This window comes from Capra hircus, chromosome 8, assembly GCF_001704415.2.
Source record: "Capra hircus breed San Clemente chromosome 8, ASM170441v1, whole genome shotgun sequence".
NCBI classification, from domain to species: Eukaryota; Metazoa; Chordata; class Mammalia; order Artiodactyla; family Bovidae; genus Capra; species Capra hircus.
Genome location: NC_030815.1, coordinates 26,834,798 through 26,857,444, shown reverse-complemented (window position 1 = coordinate 26,857,444; position 22,647 = coordinate 26,834,798). Strand labels below are relative to the sequence as shown.

General features: G+C 38.1%; 1 protein-coding gene across 2 annotated transcripts in view; it reads left to right on the top strand.

Moving 5' to 3' along the window:
* CNTLN (centlein) overlaps positions 1-22,647 on the top strand; it is a 355,730-nt gene that overhangs the window by 268,934 nt on the left and 64,149 nt on the right. For both annotated transcript variants that reach the window (XM_018051925.1, XM_018051924.1), the window contains exons 17-18: positions 7,708-7,798; positions 7,882-8,105. In XM_018051925.1, the coding sequence (XP_017907414.1) occupies positions 7,708-7,798; positions 7,882-8,105 (315 nt within the window). The remainder of the gene's footprint in view (positions 1-7,707; positions 7,799-7,881; positions 8,106-22,647) is intronic.

Here is a 22,647-nt window from a genome sequence, read left to right as displayed (position 1 = left end):
GTCGCTCAGTCATGTCCGACTATTTGCGACCCCATGAATCACAGCATGCCAGGCCTCCCTGTCCATCACCAACTCCTGCAGTTCACTCAGACTCACGTCCATCGAGTCAGTGATGCAATCCAGCCATCTCACCCTCTGTCGTCCCCTTCTCCTCCTGCCCCCAATCCCTCCCAGCATCAGAGTCTTTTCCAATGAGTCAACACTTTGCATGAGGTGGCCAAAGTACTGGAGTTTCAGCTTTAGCATCATTCCTTCCAAAGAAATCCCAGAGCTGATCTCCTTCAGAATGGACTGGTTGGATCTCCTTGCAGTCCAGGGGACTCTCAGTCTTCTCCAACACCACAGTTCAAAAGCATCAATTCTTCAGCGCTCAGCCTTCTTCACAGTCCAACCACCACATCCATACATAACCACAGGAAAAACCATAGCCTTGACTAGATGGACCTTAGTCAGCACAGTAATGTCTCTGCTTTTGAATATGCTATCTAGGTTGGTCATAACTTTTCTTCCAAGGAGTAAGCGTCTTTTAATTTCATGGCTGCAGTCACCATCTGCAGTGATTTTGGAGCCCCCCAAAATAAAGTCTGACACTGTTTCCAGTGTTTCCCCATCTATTTCCCATGAAGTCACGGGACCAGATGCCATGATCTTCGTTTTCTGAATGTTGAGCTTTAAGCCAACTTTTTCACTCTCTTCTTTCACTTTCATCAAGAGGCTTTTTAGTTCCTGTTCACTTTCTGCCATAAGGGTGGTGTCATCTGCATATCTGAGGTTATTGATATTTCTCCCGGCATTCTTGATTCCAGCTTGTGTTTCTTCCAGTCCAGCATTTTTAATTTTAGGTCCAGTTAATTTGATACCAAGTAAGGTAACTAATTGGAGAACGAAATGGCAGCACACTCCAGTATTCTTGCCTGGAGAAGCTCATGGACAGAGGAGCCTGGTGGGCTATAGTCTATGGGGTCACAAGAGTGGGACACTAGTGAGCAACTTAGCGCACACACATGGTAACTAATACTGGTAATTTGGTAGTTCAGATTTGGATCTTTTTACAGTGGTCAGTACATGACCAGCACATAATATTAATGGAATCTTAATGATTAAAGAATTGATTAAATAATTAATTTAAAATCAAGCAAAATAAAAATACCTTGAGAAATGAAACATGTTTCATTTATAGGAAAGTATTTAATTAAAAGGAAGTTCCTATCTTAGATAGGAATTTATGGTGTTTGTGTTAATAAATCAGTTTTTTCCTTTAAGGACATGCTTTATATATAATTTAGTATAACATATATGTCTGTCAATATAAAATATATGGCTCAATGTCAGAATAACATTCAGTTATATTTTTACTTTCCTTCAATTTAATTGGGTTTTTTGAAAACAGTTCTTTTATTTAAAGAAATAATTTTCTAGATTGATATTGTTCCTGTTTCCCTGGCAATAAATTCTTAAATTTAATTGTTAGGATTTGTAATATTTTTTAATATTTGTTTATTTATTTTAATTGGAGGCTAATTACTTTACAATATTGTATTGGTTTTCCCATACATCAACATGAATCTGCCATGGGTGTACACGTGTTCCCCATCCTGACACCCCCCACCTCCCTCCCCATACCATCCCTCTGGGTCATCCCAGTGCACCAGCCTCGAGTATCCTGTATCCTGCATCGAACCTGGACTGGTGATTCATTTCACATATGATACTATGCATGTTTCAATGCCATTCTCCCATATCATCCCACCCTCCCATCCCATCACCCCAGCCTAGTGGGCTGCCGTCTATGGGGTGGCACAGAGTCGGACACGACTGAAGCGACTTAGCAGTAGCATACAGGGTTATCGTTATCATCTTTCTAAGTTCCATATATATATGCAATAGTATACTGTATTGGTGTTTTTCTTTCTGGCCTCACTCTGTATAATAAGCTCCAGTTTCATCCACCTCATTAGAACTGATTCAAATGTGTTCTTTTTACTGGCTGAGTAATACTCCATTGTGTATATGTACCACAGCTTTCTTACCCATTCATCTGCTGATGGACATCTAGGTTGCTTCCATGTCCTGGCTGTTATAAACAGTGCTGCGATGAACATTGGGGTACACGTGTCTTTTTCAGTTCTTGTTTCCTCGGTGTGTATGCCCAGCAGTGGGATTGCTGGGTCGTATGGCAGTTCTATTTCCAGTTTTTTAAGGAATCTCCACACTGTTCTCCATAGTGGCTGTATAGCTTGCATTCCCACCAACAGTGTAAGAGGGTTCCCTTTTCTCCACACCCTTTCCAGCATTTATTGCTTGTGGACTTTTGGATAGCAGCCACTCTGACTGGCGTGAAATGGTACCTCATTGTGGTTTGATTTGCATTTCTCTGATAATGAGTGATGTTGAGCATTTTTTCATGTGTTTGTTAGCCATCTGTATGTCTTCTTTGGAGAAATGTCTGTTTAGTTCTTTGGCCCATTTTTTTGATTGGGTTGTTTATTTTTCTGGAATTGAGCTGCAGGAGTTGCTTGTATACTTTTGAGATTAGTTGTTTGTCAGTTGCTTCGTTTGCTATTATATTCTCCCATTCAGAAGGCTGTCTTTTCACTTTGCTTGTAGTTTCCTTTGTTGTGCAGAAGCTTTTAATTTTAATCAGGTCCCATTTGTTTATTTTTGCTTTTATTTCCAATATTCTGGGAGGTGGGTCTTAGAGGATCCTGCTGTGATTTATGTCAGAGAGTGTTTTGCCTATGTTCTCCTCTAGGAGTTTTATAGTTTCTGGTCTTACGTTTAGATCTTTAATCCATTTGAGTTTGTTTTTGTGTATGGTGTTAGAAAGTGTTCTAGTTTCATTCTTTTACAAGTGGTTGAGCAGTTTTCCCAGCACCACTTGTTAAAGAGATTGTCTTTTTCCATTGTATATTCTTGCTTCCTTTGTCAAAGATAAGGTGTCCATAAGTGTGTGGATTTATTTCTGGGTTTTCTATTTTGTTCCATTCATCTATATTTCTGTCTTTGTGCCAGTACCATACTGTCTTGATGACTGTGGCTTTGTAGTAGAGCCTGAAGTCTGGCAGGTTGATTCCTCCAGTTCCATTCTTCTTTCTCAAGATTGCTTTGGCTATTTGAGGTTTTCTGTACTTCCATACAAATTGTGAAATTATTTGTTCTAGCTCTGTGAAAAATAGCGTTGGTAGCTTGATAGGGATTACATTGAATCTGTAGATTGCTTTGGGTAGTATACTCATTTTCACTATATTGATTCTTCCGATCCATGAACATGGTATATTTCTCTATCTATTAGTGTCCTCTTTGATTTCTTTCACCAATGTTTTATAGTTTTCTGTATATAGGTCTTTAGTTTCTCTAGGTAGATATATTCCCAAGTATTTTATTCTTTTTGTTGCAATGGTGAATGGAATTGTTTCCTTAATTTCTCTTTCTATTTTCTCATTAATAGTGTATAGGAATGCAAGGGATTTCTGTGTGTTGATTTTATATCCTGCAACGTTACTATATCCATTGATTAGCTCTAGTAATTTTATGGTGGAGTCTTTAGGGTTTTGTATGTCATCTGCAAACAGTGAGAGTTTTACTTCTTCTTTTCCAATATGGATGTTGAATTTTGTCAAAGGTTTCTCTGCATCTATGAGATAATCATATGGCTTTTATTTTTCAATTTGTTAATGTGGTGTATTACATTGATTGATTTGCAGATATTGAAGAATTCTTGCTTCCCTGGGATAAAGCCCACTTGGTCATGGTGTATGATCTTTTTAATGTTGTTGGATTCTGATTGCTAGAATTTTAAGGATTTTTGCATCTTTGTTCATCAGTGATATTGGCCTGTATTTTTCTTTTTTTGTGACATCTTTGTCAGGTTTAGGTATTAGGGTGATGGTGGCCTCATAGAATGAATTTGGAAGTTTACCTTTCTCTGCAGTTTTCTGGAATAGTTTGAGTAGAATAGGTGTTAGCCCTTCTCTAAATTTTTGGTAGAATTCAGCTGTGAAGCCGTCTGGACCTGGGCTTTTGTTTGCTGGAAGATTTCTATTTACAGTTTCAATTTCTGTGCTTGTGATGGGTCTGTTAAGATTTTCTATTTCTTCCTGGTTCAGTTTTGGAAAATTGTACTTTTCTAAGAATTTGTCCATTTCTTCCACGTTGTCCATTTTATTATTATATAGTTGCTGATAGTAGTCTCTTATGATTGTATTTCTGTGTTGTCTGTTGTGATCTCTCCATTTTCATTTCTAATTTTATTGATTTAATTTTTCTCCCTTTGTTTCTTGATGAGTCTGGCTAATGGTTTGTCAATTTTATTTATCCTCTCAAAGAACCAGCTTTTGGCTTTGTTGATTTTTGCTATGGTCTCTTTTGTTTCTTTTGCATTTATTTCTGCCCTAAATTTTTTTTCTTTTTTAAAAAATATAAATTTATTCATTTTAATTGGAGGTTAATTATTTTACAATATTGTATTGATTTTGCCATACATCAACATGAATCTACCACAGGTAAGATTTCTTTCCTTCTACTAACCCTAGGGTTCTTCATTTCTTCCTTTTTTAGTTGCTTTAGGTGTAGAGTTAGGTTATTTATTTGACTTTTTTCTTGTTTCTTGAGGTGTGCCTGTGTTGCCATGAACCTTCCCCTTAGCCCTGCTTTTACAGTGTACCACAGGTTTTGGATTGTTGTGTTTTCATTTTCATTTGTTTCTATGCATATTTTGATTTTTTTTATTTATTCTATAATTTCTTGGTTATTTAGCAGCGTGTTGTTCAGCCTCCATATATTGGAATTTTTAATAGTTTTTCTCCTGTAATTGAGATCTAAGCTTATTGCTTTGTGGTCAGAAAAGATGCTTGGAATGATTTCAACTTTTTTGAATTTACCATGGCTAGATTTATGGCCCAGGATGTGATCTATCCTGGAGAAGGTTCTGTGTGCGCTTGAGAAAAAGGTGAAATTCATTGTTTTTGGGTGAAATGTCCTATAAATATCAATTAGGTCTAACTGGTTTATTGCATCATTTAAAGTTTGTGTTTCCTTGTTAGTTTTCTGTTTAGTTGATCTGTCCATAGGTGTGAGTAGGGTATTAAAGTCTCCCACTATTATTGTGTTATTGTTAATTTCCCCTTTCATACTTGTTAGCATTTGTCTTACATATTGTGGTGCTCCTATGTTGGGTGAATATAAATTTATAATTGTTATATTTTCTTGGATTGATCCTTTGATCATTATGTAGTGTCCTCCTTTGTCTCTTTTCACAGCCTTTGTTTTAAAGTCTATTTTGTCTGATATGAGTATTGCTACTCCTGCTTTCTTTTGGTCTCTATTTGAGTGGAATATCTTTTGCCAGCCCTTCACTTTCAGTCTGTCTGTGTCCCTTGTTTTGAGGTTGGTCTCTTGTAGACAACATATATAGGGATCTTGTTTTTGTATCCATTCAGCCAGTCTTTGTCTTTTGGTTGGGGCATTCAACCCATACCAAAAAGCAAAGATTAAAAATGTAGAGTAGAGGTTGGATTTTCAAAATTACAATATAAAGAAAAAAAGAAAAGAAAACAAAGTCACAAGAAATATAATATATATATATATATATGAAGTTTGCTTTTAAAAATTGGGTCTCTCTTTTTTTTTTTTGCAAAGTAATAGTAGGTTGTAAAAATGAAAATTAAAGGAGTAATAGAGGACTCAAAAATTAAAAAAAAAAACTTAAAAAAAGTTAAAGAATGATAGTAAAAAGATATCTAGGACTTTCTTTGGTGGTGTTGTGGGCAGTATAGGGTCAGTTCATTTTTGGATAGTTCCTTGATCCGACTTATATTTCTCAAGATCTATAGGCCCCTTCCTTTGTAGTCGGTACCAACTACAGGGTTTTAATCTATTGCACCTGTCACTTCAACGGAGGTTTCCTCTGTTTTAGCTTCTTCTGTTTGCTGGTCTCTTCAGTGTCCAATTTCTGCCCTGACACAAGGGGGTGGTGGTGGACACTTTTTTAGGCTCACTTGTTCAGTTGTGCTGTGTGAGGGAGGGATGCTGCAAACAAATAACACTGGCGTGTGCTCGTGGTGTCTTGGCCACACTGGGTTTGCCCCCGCTCACGGCGTGTGTGCTTTCCTTGTCTACACTGCTTAGGCTCTAGGTTGCTCTGCTGGGAACTGTCTGAGGCCAGCCCTAGGTTGTATGCACTTCCCAGGTCTAAGCTGCTCATGTTCAGGTACTCGGGTACTCCTCAAAGGCGCAGACTCTGTTGGGCCTGCGTTTTGTGCCCTTCCCAGGTCCGTGCAGCTCAGGTGACCAGGTGTTTGGCGAGCGTGGTCGCTGCAACTTATCACCTCCCCCATACCTGCCGCTCAGTTTTCTGGGTGTACAACCGGCGCACCTTCTCAGGCGAATCCCAAGAAGTCTTGGTTAGCAAGGAAGCCTGCTTGCAGTTTGGTAGCTAATGTCTCTCTTGGGCGGCGATTGCCCCCTTCCGGCTCTGGCTTCCCTAGCCTGCCTGTCACTGGAGGGGGATGGGCCGGGCTAGCTCTGCTCAGTCCTTTGTTCTGTGAGCGGGCCTGGTGGTGTCTTAGGTTAGGGCTTTACGCATGGTAGCTATCCGGCAGTCTGGTTGGCTATCCCAAGTTAGTTCCCTCAGATTGCCCTCAGGGCATTCAGGCCCAGTCCTTACTCTAAGCAATGCAGCCTGCGCCTCTCTGCCCAGCCCCCACTTGCTAGTGCGCATCTGCGCTTCTTCTCTGCTGGGGGAGCTACCGTTGGGCACGTAATCTGTGGGTTTTAATTATTTATTTTTCCTCCCAGTTATGTTGCCCTCTGTGGTTCCAAGGCTCGCCACAGACTCACCAGTGAGACTGTTTCCTGGTGTTTGGAAACTTCTCTCTTTCTTAGGACTTCCTTCTCAGGAAAGAACTCCGTCCATACTTCTTTTGTCTCTCTTTTTATCTTTTATATTTTTTCCTACCTCCTTTCGAAGACAATGGGTTGCTTTTCTGGGTGCCTGATGTCCTCTGCTGGCATTCAGAAGTTGTTTTGTGGAATTTACTCAGCGTTCAAATGTTCTTTTGATGAATTTGTGGGGAAAAAAGTGGTCTCCCCATTCTACTCCTGTGCCATCTTAAGACCCGCCCCCCCGGATTTGTAATATTTTCAAACACATTCCTATTTAAATTATTGTTTTGGGAAAGCTTTTATAGATTGGTGAAACAGTTTGGAACAAAGTCAAAATAGTTTCTTTTTATTTAGCCTCAGTGTATTGCAATGTCATGAGGAAAACATACAGCTTCAAGGAGAATCACATTATTATCATCACCATTATTTTAACTTCATTTGCTGGGATTACTTATAACTCTACAACAGAGAACAGTATTTTAGAAAAGGAGCTAGATTCCCAAAGAATGTTATAAAATATTGTTATTTTATTTTTGTTGCTCCTACTGTTCTTACTCCTAACTTTTTAAACTGTCCTTTAGGTTAAATTTCTTCTACTTTTGTGTTGATTTTTGTACTTTTATCTTCTGCCTGCTAGGTCAGCTTTAGTGCAGTGTTATGTTCATTTATGAGTTCTTTACATCAGTTATAGATTTTTGCTGTCCAGATTTCTTTTGCTATGCATAAATACATACATTTCTAAGTAAATAAATAATATATATTTTGCTGGTTCACTTGAAATTATTATCAGTTATAATCTAATTTTTATGGAACTTTCAAATTTAGAATTATTTTCACAAGAATGCCAAAAAATCAGCTCTTCAAAAGAAGAATAGCAGTATTCAAAAGACTTCACATACACCAGGTCCTACCAGAGGTAAGAATATATATGAAATCAACAATGTATTTTTAACTTGACAAGATTTTTAAAAAATTATTAAAAACATTATTTTTATATAGTTAACAGAGAAAAATGGAAAAATATAACTGCCCAGAAATCAAATAGTAATGTTATTTTATTACGAGAACGGATTGTATCCTTGCAACAGCAAAACAGTGTACTTTTGAATGCCAAAAAAGCAGCAGAACTCGCTGTTAAAGAATATAAAGAAGTCAATGAAAAGCTCCTGCATCAGCAGCAAGTGTCTGATCAACGATTTCAAACAAGCAGACAGACAATAAAGGTAAGGGAACTTAAAAATAAATTATAGTAGACTGTATTATAAAAATGGATATTTTGTTTTACATGTGTTTTGAAGTTTATATTTGTGTTAGACATGCCTATGAGTTTAAAAAATTCCTAGGTACTGCTAAACTGGAGTAGTATTTAATATCTAGATTTCTTCAATAAGGTCTTGTTAAGGAGAACTCCAAATCTTTTGACACATTACTAGAATTCCTTTTCCACACAGATTTTTTTCCTTATTTATTCTGTTGTATCTTAGATTTTAAGGCAGACTTCAACTACTCATTTAGCTTATCCATTATGCCCATTCTAAAACTTTGCATTTATCACTATAAGTCACAGTATTAACTAGTAATTGCCCTAGTTCTTTGCAAATACTTACATAAAATATGAAGTGTTAAGGTAAATATCTATATTAATGTGTTTCTGTAACATATGTGCTTTTACTCAGGTGAGTTGAGTTTTCTGCAACTTATTAGACACATTATACCTACTGTTGGTTATCATAGTTTAATCTTAAGACAAATGAAAAAGAAAAGGTTATTCCTTAAATCTCCATTCTTTTCTTAAAAATTTTTATTAAAGTATTTACATTAACAATATTGTGTTAATTTCTGCTGTACAACAAAGAAACTCGATTGTACATTTTTTTTTTCATATTCTTTTCCATTATGGTTTATCACAAGCTATTGAATATAGTTCCTGTGCTATACAGTAGTTTGTATTTGCTGTTCCCAAACTCCCAACTTTCCTTCCTCTACCCTTCTCCCCTTTAGCAACCACAAGTCTGATGTATGTGTCTGTGAGTCAGTTTTGTTTCATAGATATGTTTTTTGTGTCATATTTTAGTTTTTACATATAAGTGATATTATATGGTATTTGACTTTCTCTTTCTAACTTACTTCATTTAGTTTGATAAGCTCTAGATTCAGCCATGTTGCTGTAAATGGCATTGTTTCATTCTTTTTAATGGTCGAGTAATATTCCATGGCACACGTGCGCGCGAGTGTGTGTGTATGTGTGTTCAGTTGCTCAGTTGTGTCTGACTCTGCAACCCCATGGACGATAGTCGACCAGGCTCCTCTGTCCATGGAATTTTCCAGTCAAGAGTACTACAGTGGGTTGCCATTTTCTCCTCCAGGGGCTCTTCCTGCCCTAGAGATCGAATCTGCTTTTCCTGCAGCTCCTCCATTGGCAGGCTGGTTCTTTACCACTTAGCCACCTGGGAAGTTAATATATATATATATATATCTTCTTTATCTCCTCAAGTTAATGGACATGTAGGTTATTTCCATGTCTTCACTATTGTGAATAGTGCTGCTCTGAAATAGGAGTATATATCTGTTCAGTTCAGTTCAATTCACTTCAGACACTCAGATGTGTCCGACTCTTTGCAGACACTGGGACTGTAGCACGCCAGGCCTCCCCGTCCATTGCTAACTCCTGGACTTTACTCAGACTCATGTCCATTGAGTCGGTGATGCCATCCAACCGTCTCATCCTCTGTCGTCCCCTTCTTCTCCCAGTCTTTCCCAGCTCAGGGTCTTTTCAGATGAGTCAGTTCTTCACATCAGTTGGCCAAAGTATTGGAGTTTCAGCTTTACCATCAGTCCTTCCAATGAATATTCAGGACTGATTTCTTTTAGGATGGACTGGTTGGATCTTCTTGCAGTGCAAGGGACTCTCAAGAGTCTTCTCAAACACCACAGTTCAAAACCATCAATTCTTCTGCGCTCAGCTTTCTTTATAGTCCAACTCTTGCATCCATACATGACTACTGGAAAATCCACAGCTTTGACTAAACGGACCTTTGGTGCCAAAGTAATGTCTCTGCTGTTTAATATGCTGTCTAGGTTGGTCATAGCTTTTCTTCCAAGGAGTAAGCATCTTTTAATTTCATGGCTGCAATCACCATCTGCAGTGATTTTGGAGCTCCCCAAAATGAAGTCAGCCAATGTTTCCACTCTTTCCCCATCTATTTGCCATGAAGTAATGGGACTGGATGCAATGATCTTAGTTTTCTAAATTATGAGTTTTAAACCAACTTTCACTCTTCTCTTTCACTTTCATCAAGAGGCTTTTTAGTTCTTCTTCACTTTCTGTCATAAGGGTGGTATCATCTGCATATCTGAGGTTATTGATATTTCGCCTGGCAATCTTGATTCCAGCCTGTGCTTCTTCCAGCCCAGCGTTTCTCATGATGTACTCTGCATATAAGTTAAATAAGCAGGGTGACAATATACAGCCTTGATGTACTCCTTTTCCTATTTGGAATTAGTCTGTTGTTCCGTGTCCTGTTCTAACTGCTGCTTCCTGACCTGCATACAGATTTCTCAAGAGGCAGGTCAGGTGGTCTGGTATTCCCATCTCTGTCAGAATTTTCCACAGTTTATTGTGATCCACACAGTCAAAGGATTTGGCATAGTCAAGAAAGTAGAAATAGATGTATTTCTGGAACTCTCTTGCTTTTTCCATGATCCAGTGGATATTGGCAATTTGATCTCTGGTTCCTCTGCCTTTTCTAAAGCCAGGTTGAACATCTGGAAGTTCACAGTTCACATATTGCTGAAGCCTGGCTTGAAGAATTTTTAGCCTTACTTTACTAGCATGTGAGATGAGTGCAATTATGCGGTAGTTTAAGCATTCTTTGGCATTGCCTTTCTTTGGGATTGGAATGAAAACTGACCTTTTCCAGTCCTGTGGCCACTGCTGAGTTTTCCAAATTTGCTGGCATATTGAGTGCAGCACTTTCCCAGCATCATCTTTCAGGATTTGAAATAGCTCAACTGGAATTCCATCACTTCCACTAGCTTTGTTCATAGTGATGCTTTCTAAGGCCCACTTGACTTCACATTCCAGGATGTCTGGCTCTAGATGAGTGATCACACCATCGTGATTATCCAGGTCGTGAAGATCTTTTTTGTACAGTTCTTCTGTGTATTCTTGCCACCTCTTCTTAATATCTTCTGCTTCTGTTAGGTCCATACCATTTCTGTCCTTTATCGAGCCCATCTTTGCATGAAATGTTCCCTTGGTATCTCTGATTTTCTTGAAGAGATCTCTAGTCTTTCCCATTCTATTGTTTTCCTCTACTTCTTTGCACTGATCGCTGAAGAAGGCTTTCTTATCTCTCCTTGCTATTCTTTGGAACTCTGCATTCAGATGCTTATATCTTTCCTTTTCTCCTTTGCTTTTTGCCTCTCTTCTTTTCACAGCTATTTGTAAGGCCTCCCCAGACAGCCATTTTGCTTTTTTGCATTTCTTTTCCATGGGGATTGTCTTGATCCCTCTCTCCTGTACAATGTCATGAACCTCAGCCCATAGTTCATCAGGCACTCTATCTATCAGATTTAGGCCCTTAAATCTATTTCTCACTTCCACTGTATAATCATAAGAGATTTGATTTAGGTCATACCTGAATGGTCTAGTGGTTTTCCCTACTTTCTTCAATTTAAGTCTGAATTTTGCAATAAGGAGTTCATGATCTGAGCCACAGTCAGCTCCTGGTCTTGTTTTTGTTGACTGTATAGAGCTTCTCCATCTTTGGCTGCAAAGAATATAATCAATCTGATTTCAGTGTTGACCATCTGGTGATGTCCATGTGTAGAGTCTTCTCTTGTGTTGTTGGAAGAGGGTGTTTGCTATGACCAGTGCATTTTCTTGGCAAAACTCTATTAGTCTTTACCCTGCTTCATTCCGCATTCCAAGGCCAAATTTGCCTGTTACCCCAGGTGTTTCTTGACTTCCTACTTTTGCATTCCAGTCCCCATAATGAAAAGGACATCTTTTTTGGGTGTTAGTTCTAAAAGGTCTTGTAGGTCTTCATAAAACCATTTAACTTCAGCTTCCTCAGCATTACTGGTTGGGGCATAGACTTGGATTACCGTGATATTGAATGGTTTGCCTTGGAAATGAACAGAGATTATTCTGTCGTTTTTGAGATTGCATCCAAATAGTGCATTTCAGACTCTTGTTGACCATGATGGCTACTTCATTTCTTCTGAGGGATTCCTGCCCGCAGTAGTAGGTATAATGGTCATCTGAGTTAAATTCACCCATTCCTGTCCAGTTTAGTTTGCTGATTCCTAGAATGTTGATGTTCACTGTTGCCATCTCTTCTTTGCCCACTTCCAATTTGCCTTGATCCATGGACCTGACATTCCAGGTTCCTATGCAATATTGCTCTTTACAGCCTCGGACATTGCTTGTATCACAAGTCACATCCACAGCTGGGTATTGTTTTTGCTTTGGCTCCATCCCTTCATTCTTTCTGGAGTTATTTCTCTACTGATCTCTAGTAGCATATTGGGCACCTACTGACCTGGGGAGGTCCTCTTTCAGTATCCTATCATTTTGCCTTTTCATATTGTTCATGGGGTTCTCAAGGCAAGAATACTGAAGTGGTTTACCATTCCCTTCTCCAGTGGACCACATTCTGTCAGACCTCTCCACCATGACCCACCCATCTTGGGTTGCCCCACGAGCATGGCTTAGTTACATTGAGTTAAACAAGGCTGTGGTCCTAGTGTGATTAGATTGCCTAGTTTTATGTGAGTATGGTTTCAGTGTGTCTGCCTTCTGATGCCCTCCTGTAACACCTACCATCTTACTTGGGTTTCTTTACCTTGGGTGTGGGTTATCTCTTCACTACTGCTCCAGCAACGTGCAGCCACTGCTCCTTACCTTGGATGAGGGGTATCTCCTCACTGCTGCCCTTCCTGACCTTCAACGTGGGATAGCTCCTCTAGGCCCTCCTGTGCACGCGCAGCAGTTAATATCACTAAGATGAGCAGAATTTCCTATCTCAGCCAATCCTGTTATTCCTTTGTAGGTGATGCTTAAAACTACATGTCCTTTTCTGTGTTCTGTTTCACCATAGAAGACATTTTCTTTTGGTTTTCTGTCACCACTAACTCACCATGTACCAGAAAAATAATAATAATAAAGAACAAATCTTCCCAAACTGTCCTCTCCTAAAATATTTCTGAAGAACCGTCTTTGACTCTTAATTTTTTGACCCCTAAATCAGCAACCAAATTCTATTGTTCATTCCTCTTTAGTTTCCATTTCTCGTGGCACCAGTTATTTCTTTTTCCTTGAGCACTGATATATTCTCCTGGCTGGCTTCTCTAGTCTCCTCTTTATTTCTTTCCATGTGTTACTGCCAGAATAATTTTGCTAGAATGTGAATTTCATCATGTATCTTCAGGAACCTGCAATTGATTTCCATTTGAAGACCAAACAAGTCAGCAAAATCTTCAGGATTTTACATGATATGCTATTATTTTAGTCCTCTGTTTCCTGACACAAGCCCCCAATAATATCCCCTGTCCTGTAAAACACTCACAGTCTACGCTGAATGCATGTATTCTTTCAAATCTTATTTTATATGTTTTCAATAATAATGGAAGTAGAGGTAATATTAGCTGATGCCTTTTGTGTACTAATATGCTAGGTACTCTTCCACGTACTTTGGATTAACTCATTAACATAAACGATGCTTTAGTGAGATAGAGACTATGTCTGATTTTATTGTGCAGATAGGGGAAGTGAGGCAGAGGGAATAACATGCCCAAGGTAACAGAACTCATAAGTGGCAGAACTGGGGTTCGAGCCCAGGCAGCCTAATTCCAGAAGCTGTGCTCTTAAGCCTTATGCTGTACTGCCTTCTCCAACACACACCAGCTAGTGTTTATTCAGTGACTGTTAGGCCTACTTTCTAGACATTTTATTATTTTTTATGGACTCTCTTTTTCAACTTTGTAAGGAAGATATTATCATTTTATATATAATGCAATTAAGGCTTAAAGAATTGAAACGAATTGCTTAAGATCAGCCTAAAGTTCATAGCTCTAAGTTATGACCTACATCTATCTCTTGATCCTAACTTCATAATCTTTCTATTTTTCTAAACTGAATTTTTATACAATTTTGCACTTCATAGTTTTAAAGTTTAACATTTGTTAGTTCTATTGCATCTAATAGCTAATTAAATCTTCAAAGGAAGAAAACACATATACTTTTTTTGATAACTTTCACAGCACTTTGAATAATTGAGGGCATAGTACATTCTCAGTAAAAGGATAAAGGTTGCCTTATTGAGTAAGTTATTCCTAAGACACTGAGATGGTAATGCATATTTTTAACCAAGATTTAAAAATTGCTTTCTACTTCAAGAATCTTCCTGTTTTCTTTACGTCATTTTACATCCAGGAAGTCACTCCAAAGACTGGTTCACGGACCAGTTCCCTCTTACAACATTTTCCAAAGCCTTTTTCCTTTTCTAAGTTTAACATGAAATAAAAGAAGAATTCTGTTGTAATCAGTGAAGTTTGAGGTAATAATTTGTCATATAAGTGAAAGTATCCTATAGGCTTTTGTGATTAAGAGCTAGAGAATCAGTTTGAGAATTAGAAATGGAAGAGTAGCTACACATCAGTCAAGATTGAGTGTTTATTCACACTGAGGAAGTGAAGGCACTGATGACATTGAAGGAGCTTACTTAAAAGGTGACAAAACCTGTTAGTAAATAATGTAGTGTCATGAAAGTTTTCGAAGGTATGGTTTTGGTATGAGAGTTAATAATGTTAGTGGCATGGTGCTTCCAAGGAGAATGAAGTAAACCATTTCCTGTTTGTCCCAAATCCTGCAAGGTCCAGTTTACTTATTTATGTTGCCTTTTGAGTAACTATATGGGGCTTCCCAGATAGCTCAGTTGGTAAAGAATCTGCTTGCAATGCAGGAGAAACCAGTTTGATTCCTGGGTTGGGAAGATCTGCTGGAGAAGGGGTAGGCTACCCACTTCAGTATTCTTGGGCTTCCCTTGTGGTTCTGCTGGTAGAAAATCCACCTGCAATGTGGGAGACCTGGGTTGGATCCCTGGGATGGGAAAATCCCTGGAAAATTACATGGACCATATAGTCCTCGGTGTCACAAAGAGTTGGACATGACTGATCAACTTTCACACACTTTGAGTAACTATAGGCATTTAATTTTCTGAATCCTGATTTGTACGTTGGCTCTATATGTTTTCTAAAGGAAGAGGAAACGCCTTTTAGTTTCCCAAAAAGGCTATTTATCAATATTAACAATACTACTAACTAACCCACTGAGTTTTGAGTTCATAGAAGGAGGTATGACAGTATTTCTGAAAATTAGAGAAGAGATGCTTTACAAAATATGATCTGAAAAACAAGACTTTTACCCTAGACCATTGCTGTCTAAGAGTCTTTGATCTGCCTCTGCCTTAACTCTCCAACTGGAGTGCACCTAAGCAAGCCCACTACTCAAAAAAAAGTGTCATAAGTATGTACTTTCAGCATTCACATCATAAGTCTGCACTTTGAACATACATGTCATAAGTCTGCACTTTCAACAGACATGCCATAAAGATGCACTTTCAATATATGTGTCATAAGTATACACTGCTGTTATCTTCTCTGATATCTAGAAGAATTATTGATTCCCCTGCCCTCTGAATGAGATACAACTAAATTCCACAACAGCAGATTTTGTTCTCAGAAACTTTTTTGATAACATCCATCTTAAACAAAGCAAGGTCATTTTAGGATTTGAGTTTTCAAGTTTGCTTTGTCTCTTGTCCCGTTACATTAACCAATTAATCTTAAATTAGTTTAATCAAACTATATACAGAACTTTTGCCAAATATCGGAATCTTCCATTAAAAGTCACAGAGCATTACCCATTCAACAAATATCTTGGGTTTTTAGGTTAATTTAGCATATAAACATTGAGCATATTAACTACTAAGGCTGAAGAGTCTTTCAGTAAACCCTGTAATTTTGTATTTTATCAACCTCCATAAAACATTTTCATCTGTATAGATTCATACAATTACTATTGTATCATAAACTTATATTTGCCTTTGGTTTATATTTATTTAAGTAACCTTTATTTGAAAGACTGAAGGTGTTTATTGTACTTGGACCCATGTTTTTTCTGTAAGGAATTGTAGAATTTTAAATAGCCTCATTTCCATTTTTGTGATCTGTGCTCACGCCTGTAGTAATAACGAAGTAGAAAGCTAGTACTCTTCTATTGTACTTCATTGTTAATCTCTAGAGTTTTCTTTTATCTTACCCCAATAGCTTGTGTAGTAAACATTCCTTGTAGGGTATTCAGTTTATATATGTCAGATTCTCTAGGGCCATGGCTTTTGCCAGATGAAGCACTTTTGATTTTGAGGCTGATGAAACACAGTGCTATTATTGATCTGTGCATGACATAGCCTGTCTCTCTCCTAGCAGAGTGTAGCAACATTTATCCAGGAATTTGTGAAATGTCACTCGGATCATGTTCGCAAGGTGAACTGTGCAAAAACCAGGATCTGAGCTGAGAATCCATGTGGAATTGGACGTGACTGTCTTATTCCTAAGTCCTATCTTCTAGATGAACCAAGTGATATTTGTTAACAGAATGTCTGTGTCTTATATTAGGCTTTGTTAGGAACTATTATTATCACTCAGAACACAATGTACTGTAAAATCATACTTCTTATACCATTTTCAGATTCACTTGTAATCTTACCACAGACAATATTAAGAAAATGTGACCTGAAAACATCAGTTGTGAATTTATTCTCTGTTAATAATGAATCAGTGCTATATATTACACAGTCTTACTTATATTCCTCATAGTTTTTTCACTTTGCATCAATATACTTTTAGGTAAGTATCTTTCTTTAAAATGTCACCATACCTGGAAGTGACAAAATACAACTTTTTTTTCACTGTGAGATTATTATGATTTTTAAATATCCATGTATTTAGAGTTTGGTTTTAAATGCCTAATATATTGGCTTACACATGGATAGATATGTGTGATTGTATTTGTTATAATTCAGTTTAGCTTAATGCTCCTACTATACATGTAAGACTCTCCACTAATGTGATATTCAGTAATAAATTAAACATGGTTCTTTCCCCTGTACAAGACACAGTAGGGAAATTAGACATGTGAACTACTATACAAGGGAACTGTTATATATATAGCTTGTACGTGAGATATACCATGGACATGTAGTGGACAAAGACAAACTGGTTTTTCATTGAGGTCATTATATAGTATGACTTTTGACAGAGGTGGCATTTGGGCTTAGACCTAAAGTTTGGTGTGTTTTTTTTTTTTTTTTTCGCTTTCACATGCATTTATTTCTCACAGTCATTTTGCAAAAAAAGAAAACTGAAATCAGAGGAGTTTAGAGGAAATTTCCCCAAGAGCACATAGCAAGTGGCAGAGTTGGAATTTTAATTCAGATCCAGATTCTCCTATTGTATGTTCAGTGCTCTTTCTTTTTATTTTTTCTCTATTTTTTTAAAATATAAATTTATTTAATTGGAGGTTAATTACTTTATAATATTATACTGGTTTTGCCATACATCAACATGAATCCGCCACAGGTATACACGTGTTCCCCATCCTGAATGCTCCTCCCTCCTCCCTCCCCGTACCATCCCTCTGGGTCATCTCAGTGCACCAGCTCCAAGCATCGTATCATGCATTGAACCTAGACTGACGATTCATTTCATATATGATATTATACATGTTTCAATGCCATTCTCCCATATCATCCCACCCTCTCCCTCTCCCACAGAGTCTAAAAGACTGTTCTATACATCTGTGTCTCTTTTGCTGTCTCGCATACAGGGTTATTGTTACCGTCTTTCTAAATTCCATATATATGCATTAGTGTACTGTATTGGTGTTTTTCTTTCTGGCTTACTTCACTCTGTATAATAAGCTCCAGTTTCATCCACCTCATTAGAACTGATTCAAATGTGTTCTTTTTACTGGCTGAGTAATACTCCATTGTGTATATGTACTACAGCTTTCTTACCCATTCATCTGCTGATGGACATCTAGGTTGCTTCCATGTCCTGGCTGTTATAAACAGTGCTGCGGTGACCATTGGGGTACACGTGTCTCTTTCAGTTCTTGTTTCCTCGGTGTGTATGCCCAGCAGTGGGATTGCTGGGTCATAAGGCAGTTCTATTTCCAGTTTTTTAAGGAGTCTCCACACTGTTCTTCATAGTGGCTATACTAGTTTGCATTCCCACCAACAGTGTAAGAGGGTTCCCTTTTCTCCACACCCTCTCCAGCATTTATTGCTTGTAGACTTTTGGATCGCAGCCATTCTGACTGGCATGAAATGGTACCTCATTGTGGTTTTGATTTGCATTTCTCTGATAATGAGTGATGTTGAGCATTTTTTCATGTGTTTGTTAGCCATCTGTATGTCTTCTTTGGAGAAATGTGTGTGGACCAAAATCATTAGAAGAAGAAAAGCTTGGAAAAGCATCAAAATGAAAAAGTACTTTGTTGAGAGTAGTGAGTAATCTGATATATCTGTGGTTTTCAACCCTAGCTGCATGCTATCCTCACCTGGGGAGTTTTATAACCTTATGTGAAAGCATACCAACAAAGTTGGATAAAATATAACATATTCTTATAAATGCACACCAGAATTTGTCAAAAAATAATTGTAAAACCCTAGGGGCTAAAAGTCATTGACAGCTTACCATTGTAACCAAGTGTAATTTGTCACTGAAATGAAAACAGCAAGCAAGCAGTAGGATAACTGAGTGTAAAATTTAGAGGGGAGGCCTGGGCTGGAGGTATGAAGTTTAGAGTTAAGAGTATTTAGATTGTATTTCAGAGAGGCAATGACAACCTACTCCAGTACTCTTGCCCAGAAAATCCCATGGACGGAGGAGCCTGGAAAGCTGCAGTCCATGGGGTCACTGAGGTTGGACACGACTGAGCGACTTCACTTTCACTTTTCACTTTCATGCATTGGAGAAGGAAATGGCAACCCACTCCAGTGTTCTTGCCTGGAGAATCCCAGGGACAGGGGAGCCTGGTGGGCTGCCGTCTGTGGGGTCGCACAGAGTTGGACACGACTGAAGCGACTTAGCAGCAGCAGCAGGGAATGAAGGTAGATTAAAGAAGAGAAGAGGTACCCTGAGCCTTCCAACCCTTAGAGTCTGGGTAGATGAGGAAAATCCAAGAGAGGAGAGACCAGTTAAATAGAAAGAAAACCAAGAGAAAGATGTATCCAAGAATCCAAGTGATAAAAGTATTTTGAGACATGTACAACCACTTGTGTCAAATTCTGCTGATTAGGATGAGTCCATGTGAACTGAGAAATGAGAAAAGGAGAATTATTGAAGAATATAAATAAATGTGCATGTATTTTAGTTATTTCAATGAGTTTTCCTATTAGGATCAGAAAGCTTATGAAAATACAAACTTACTTCAAAATAAGTAATGTAAACATTGATAATTCAGCCCTTTTAAGAAAAAGCTGACAAAAAGTCGTTAAGGATATACACTATTTGAACAAAACAATAAAAAGCCTTTACCAAAAATGATCACATAACTAGGCCACAACATAGTTCTCCACAATTTTCATAAACTTGATATCATATTAAAAATGTTGTCTAACACAAGATAAAAATAATCAATTTAAAAAGTCAAGTTTAAAAATTCTGATGCAAACCTATAGAGACATTTCTGAATAATTAAGGGACAAAGAAAAAGGTAAAGTGAAAATTGAGAAAATACTTCAGATTAAATGATAATGAAGTAATACATAGCATAAGATAGAATATGGGCCAAGTGGTACTCAGTTGGAAATGTAATACTTTTAAATACCTTTAAAGAAGATTCTTGAGAGTCCCTTGGACTTCAAAAAGATCAAACCAGTCAATCCTAAAGGAAATCAACCCTGAATAGTCATTGGGAGGACTGATGCTGAAGCTCCAATACTTTAACCACCTGATGCAAAGAGCTGATATGTTGGTTAAGACCCTGATGGGTTGGGGAAAATTGAAGGCAAAGAAAGAGGGCAGGAGAGGATGAGATGTTTAGATAGCATCACCAACTCAATGGGCATGAATTTGAGCAAATTCTGGAGATGATGAAGAACAGGGAAGCCGAGCATGCTGCAGTCCATGGGGTCTAAAAGAATCAGACACAACTGAGCAACAACAACAATCCAGTGGATTATCACCCAGCAGTAAAATGGAATGGAGTAATAACATGTGCTGCAACATGAGATGAACTTTGAAAACATGTTAAATAGAAGAAATGGCTACAAAGACCACATGCAGTAATATTTCATTTATGAGATGTCCAGAAAAGGCAACATCTATAGAGATAGAATTTAGATTAGTGATTGTATAGGCCTTGGGATAGGAAGGAAGTGTCTGTGAATGGGCATGAGGTTTCTTTCTGGTATGCATGAGGAAATGTTCTAAAATTACTCTGTGGTGACAGTTGCACAAGTCCATAAACATACTAAAAGTCATTCAGCCATACATTTAATGAATGAGTGAATTTTATGGAATGTAAAGTATACCTTAATAAAGTTGTTAATAAAGGAAGTAATACTATATTATGAACGCTTAGGTGAGATTGAGATTTGAGTTTCGTATCTAAGTTCTACCAGGCACACAGTTTTCCAAAGAGCAGAAAAAAGTAGAAGTAAATGCTTCCTCATTTTATGAGGGTAACATAACTTTGACAAGACAGATAAAAAATGTTAGAAATGGAAATTAATATAAACATAGTTATAGCACTGATTTCCAAATCCTTGGTAAACTTAATCAAAGAATATATTTTTAAAAAATCATGAATAAGCCAGGAGATACTAGAAATTTAAAGTTTAATTAGAAAATTTATCCATGTAATTTACCACTATAACAAAGAAGGGAAGAAAATATGTTAAATTTGCAGAATCTAAGGTGACATCAACAAGATGGCAGAATAGGAAGCACCAGATCTTTTCCTACAGAGACACCATTTCAACAATACTCAGACCAGATCCTCTTGTGAGAAATCCAGAAACCAGTCAAGAGGCACCTGCACCCCTGACAAGTGCATAGCCAGATGCGCTGAAGTTGCTTGGGAAATTTGTGGCACTGTTTTGATATAGTCCTACACTTTAGCACACCACCTTGTGATCTGGGAGAAACTCCCCATTCCCAGCTTCTCCCCATGGAGGGAAAGAATATACTCGACCTTTCTGAGGGACTGACTTCTTTCTCACCTGTCTTAGAGCACTGATGGGACCTGCCATAGTGTAGATACCTGGGGGTCACTGAAGAACCTAAAGAAGCTGGATGGCATCCTGCTGTCCCAGAGGAGCCATGTCACAGCAGATGGAAAGTGATATAGCTCAGTTGCTTCTCCCTCAGAGACAAGAAGAATGGAGTGTGTGTCCAGGGTTCTGGCTTTTTAGTAGCCGCCTGAGGGACGAGTATCTATTTAGCCTAGTTTGGGACACTGATAAAATTGGGCATACTCTGGGTACATCCCTGGGTGCTGCTGAGAACAAAAAAGAGCTAGGTGACATGCTGCTATTTCTAAGGACCTCAGTACAGAAGACAGACAGCAGAGGGAGCAAGAATTTATCAGCTCCTGAAAAAAATCATTTATATTAGAAATCTACACACATGCATTGGGAGAAGTCACATCTCCAGAAAAGATTTAGGAGTTCCCAAAATCTCTAGCTGGACCGATTGATGAAGACCTTTCCTTATGAAAAGCCAGTTCATAAAGACCAGAAGAGATGTGTAGTTCTTCAAGTTCAGTTATGACAACACAAAGTTATAAGGAACACGAGGAGATAGTAAATGGCCCAATCAGAGGAACAAAATAAATCTTCAGAAATTGACCCTAAAGAAACAGACACGCTCAGTCGTGTCCGACTCTTTGAGACCCTGTGGACTGTAGCCCACCAGGCTCCTCTGTCCATGGGATTCTCTAGGCAAGAATACTGGAGTGGGTTGCCATTTCCTTCTCCAGGGGATCTTCCTGACCCAGGGATCGAACCCAGGTCTCCTGCATTGCAGGCAGACGCTTTAACCTCTGAGCCACCAGGGAACTGTAGGTATCTTAATTATCTGACAAAAATTTGAAATAACCATCATAAAGATGTTCAAAGAGCTAAAAAAAAAAAAAAAGAGCTCGTTTTTTTTTGTTAATGATTCATGAACAAAATGAGAATTTCAGCAAGAGATGTGTGTGTGTGTGTGAAAGTCGCTCAGTCATGTCCGACTCTTTGCGATCTCATGGACTATACAGTCCATGGAATTTTCCAGGCCAGAACACTGGAGTGGGTAGCCTTTCCTTTTTCCAGGGGATCTTCCCAACCCAGGGATCGAACCCAGATTTCTCACATTGCAGGCGGATTCTTTACCAGCTGAGGCACAAGGGATAGAAAATGTTAAAAAAGAAGTGTTGGAGCTGAAGAATACAATAATCATACTGAAAATTCACTAGAAGGGTTCAACATCACACTTCATCAAGTAGAACATAGCCTCAGTGAAATAAAAGACAGGTCATTTGAAATCACCCAAGACAGAGAAGTAAAAAGAATGAAAAAGAGTAAAGAAAGTCTGAGGGACTTATGGGATATATCTAGTGGACCAATACTGTGGGAGTTCCAAAAGGAGAAGAGAGAGAGAACAAGGCAGAAAGCTTATTTAAGGAAATAATGGCCAAAAGGAAAAAACTTC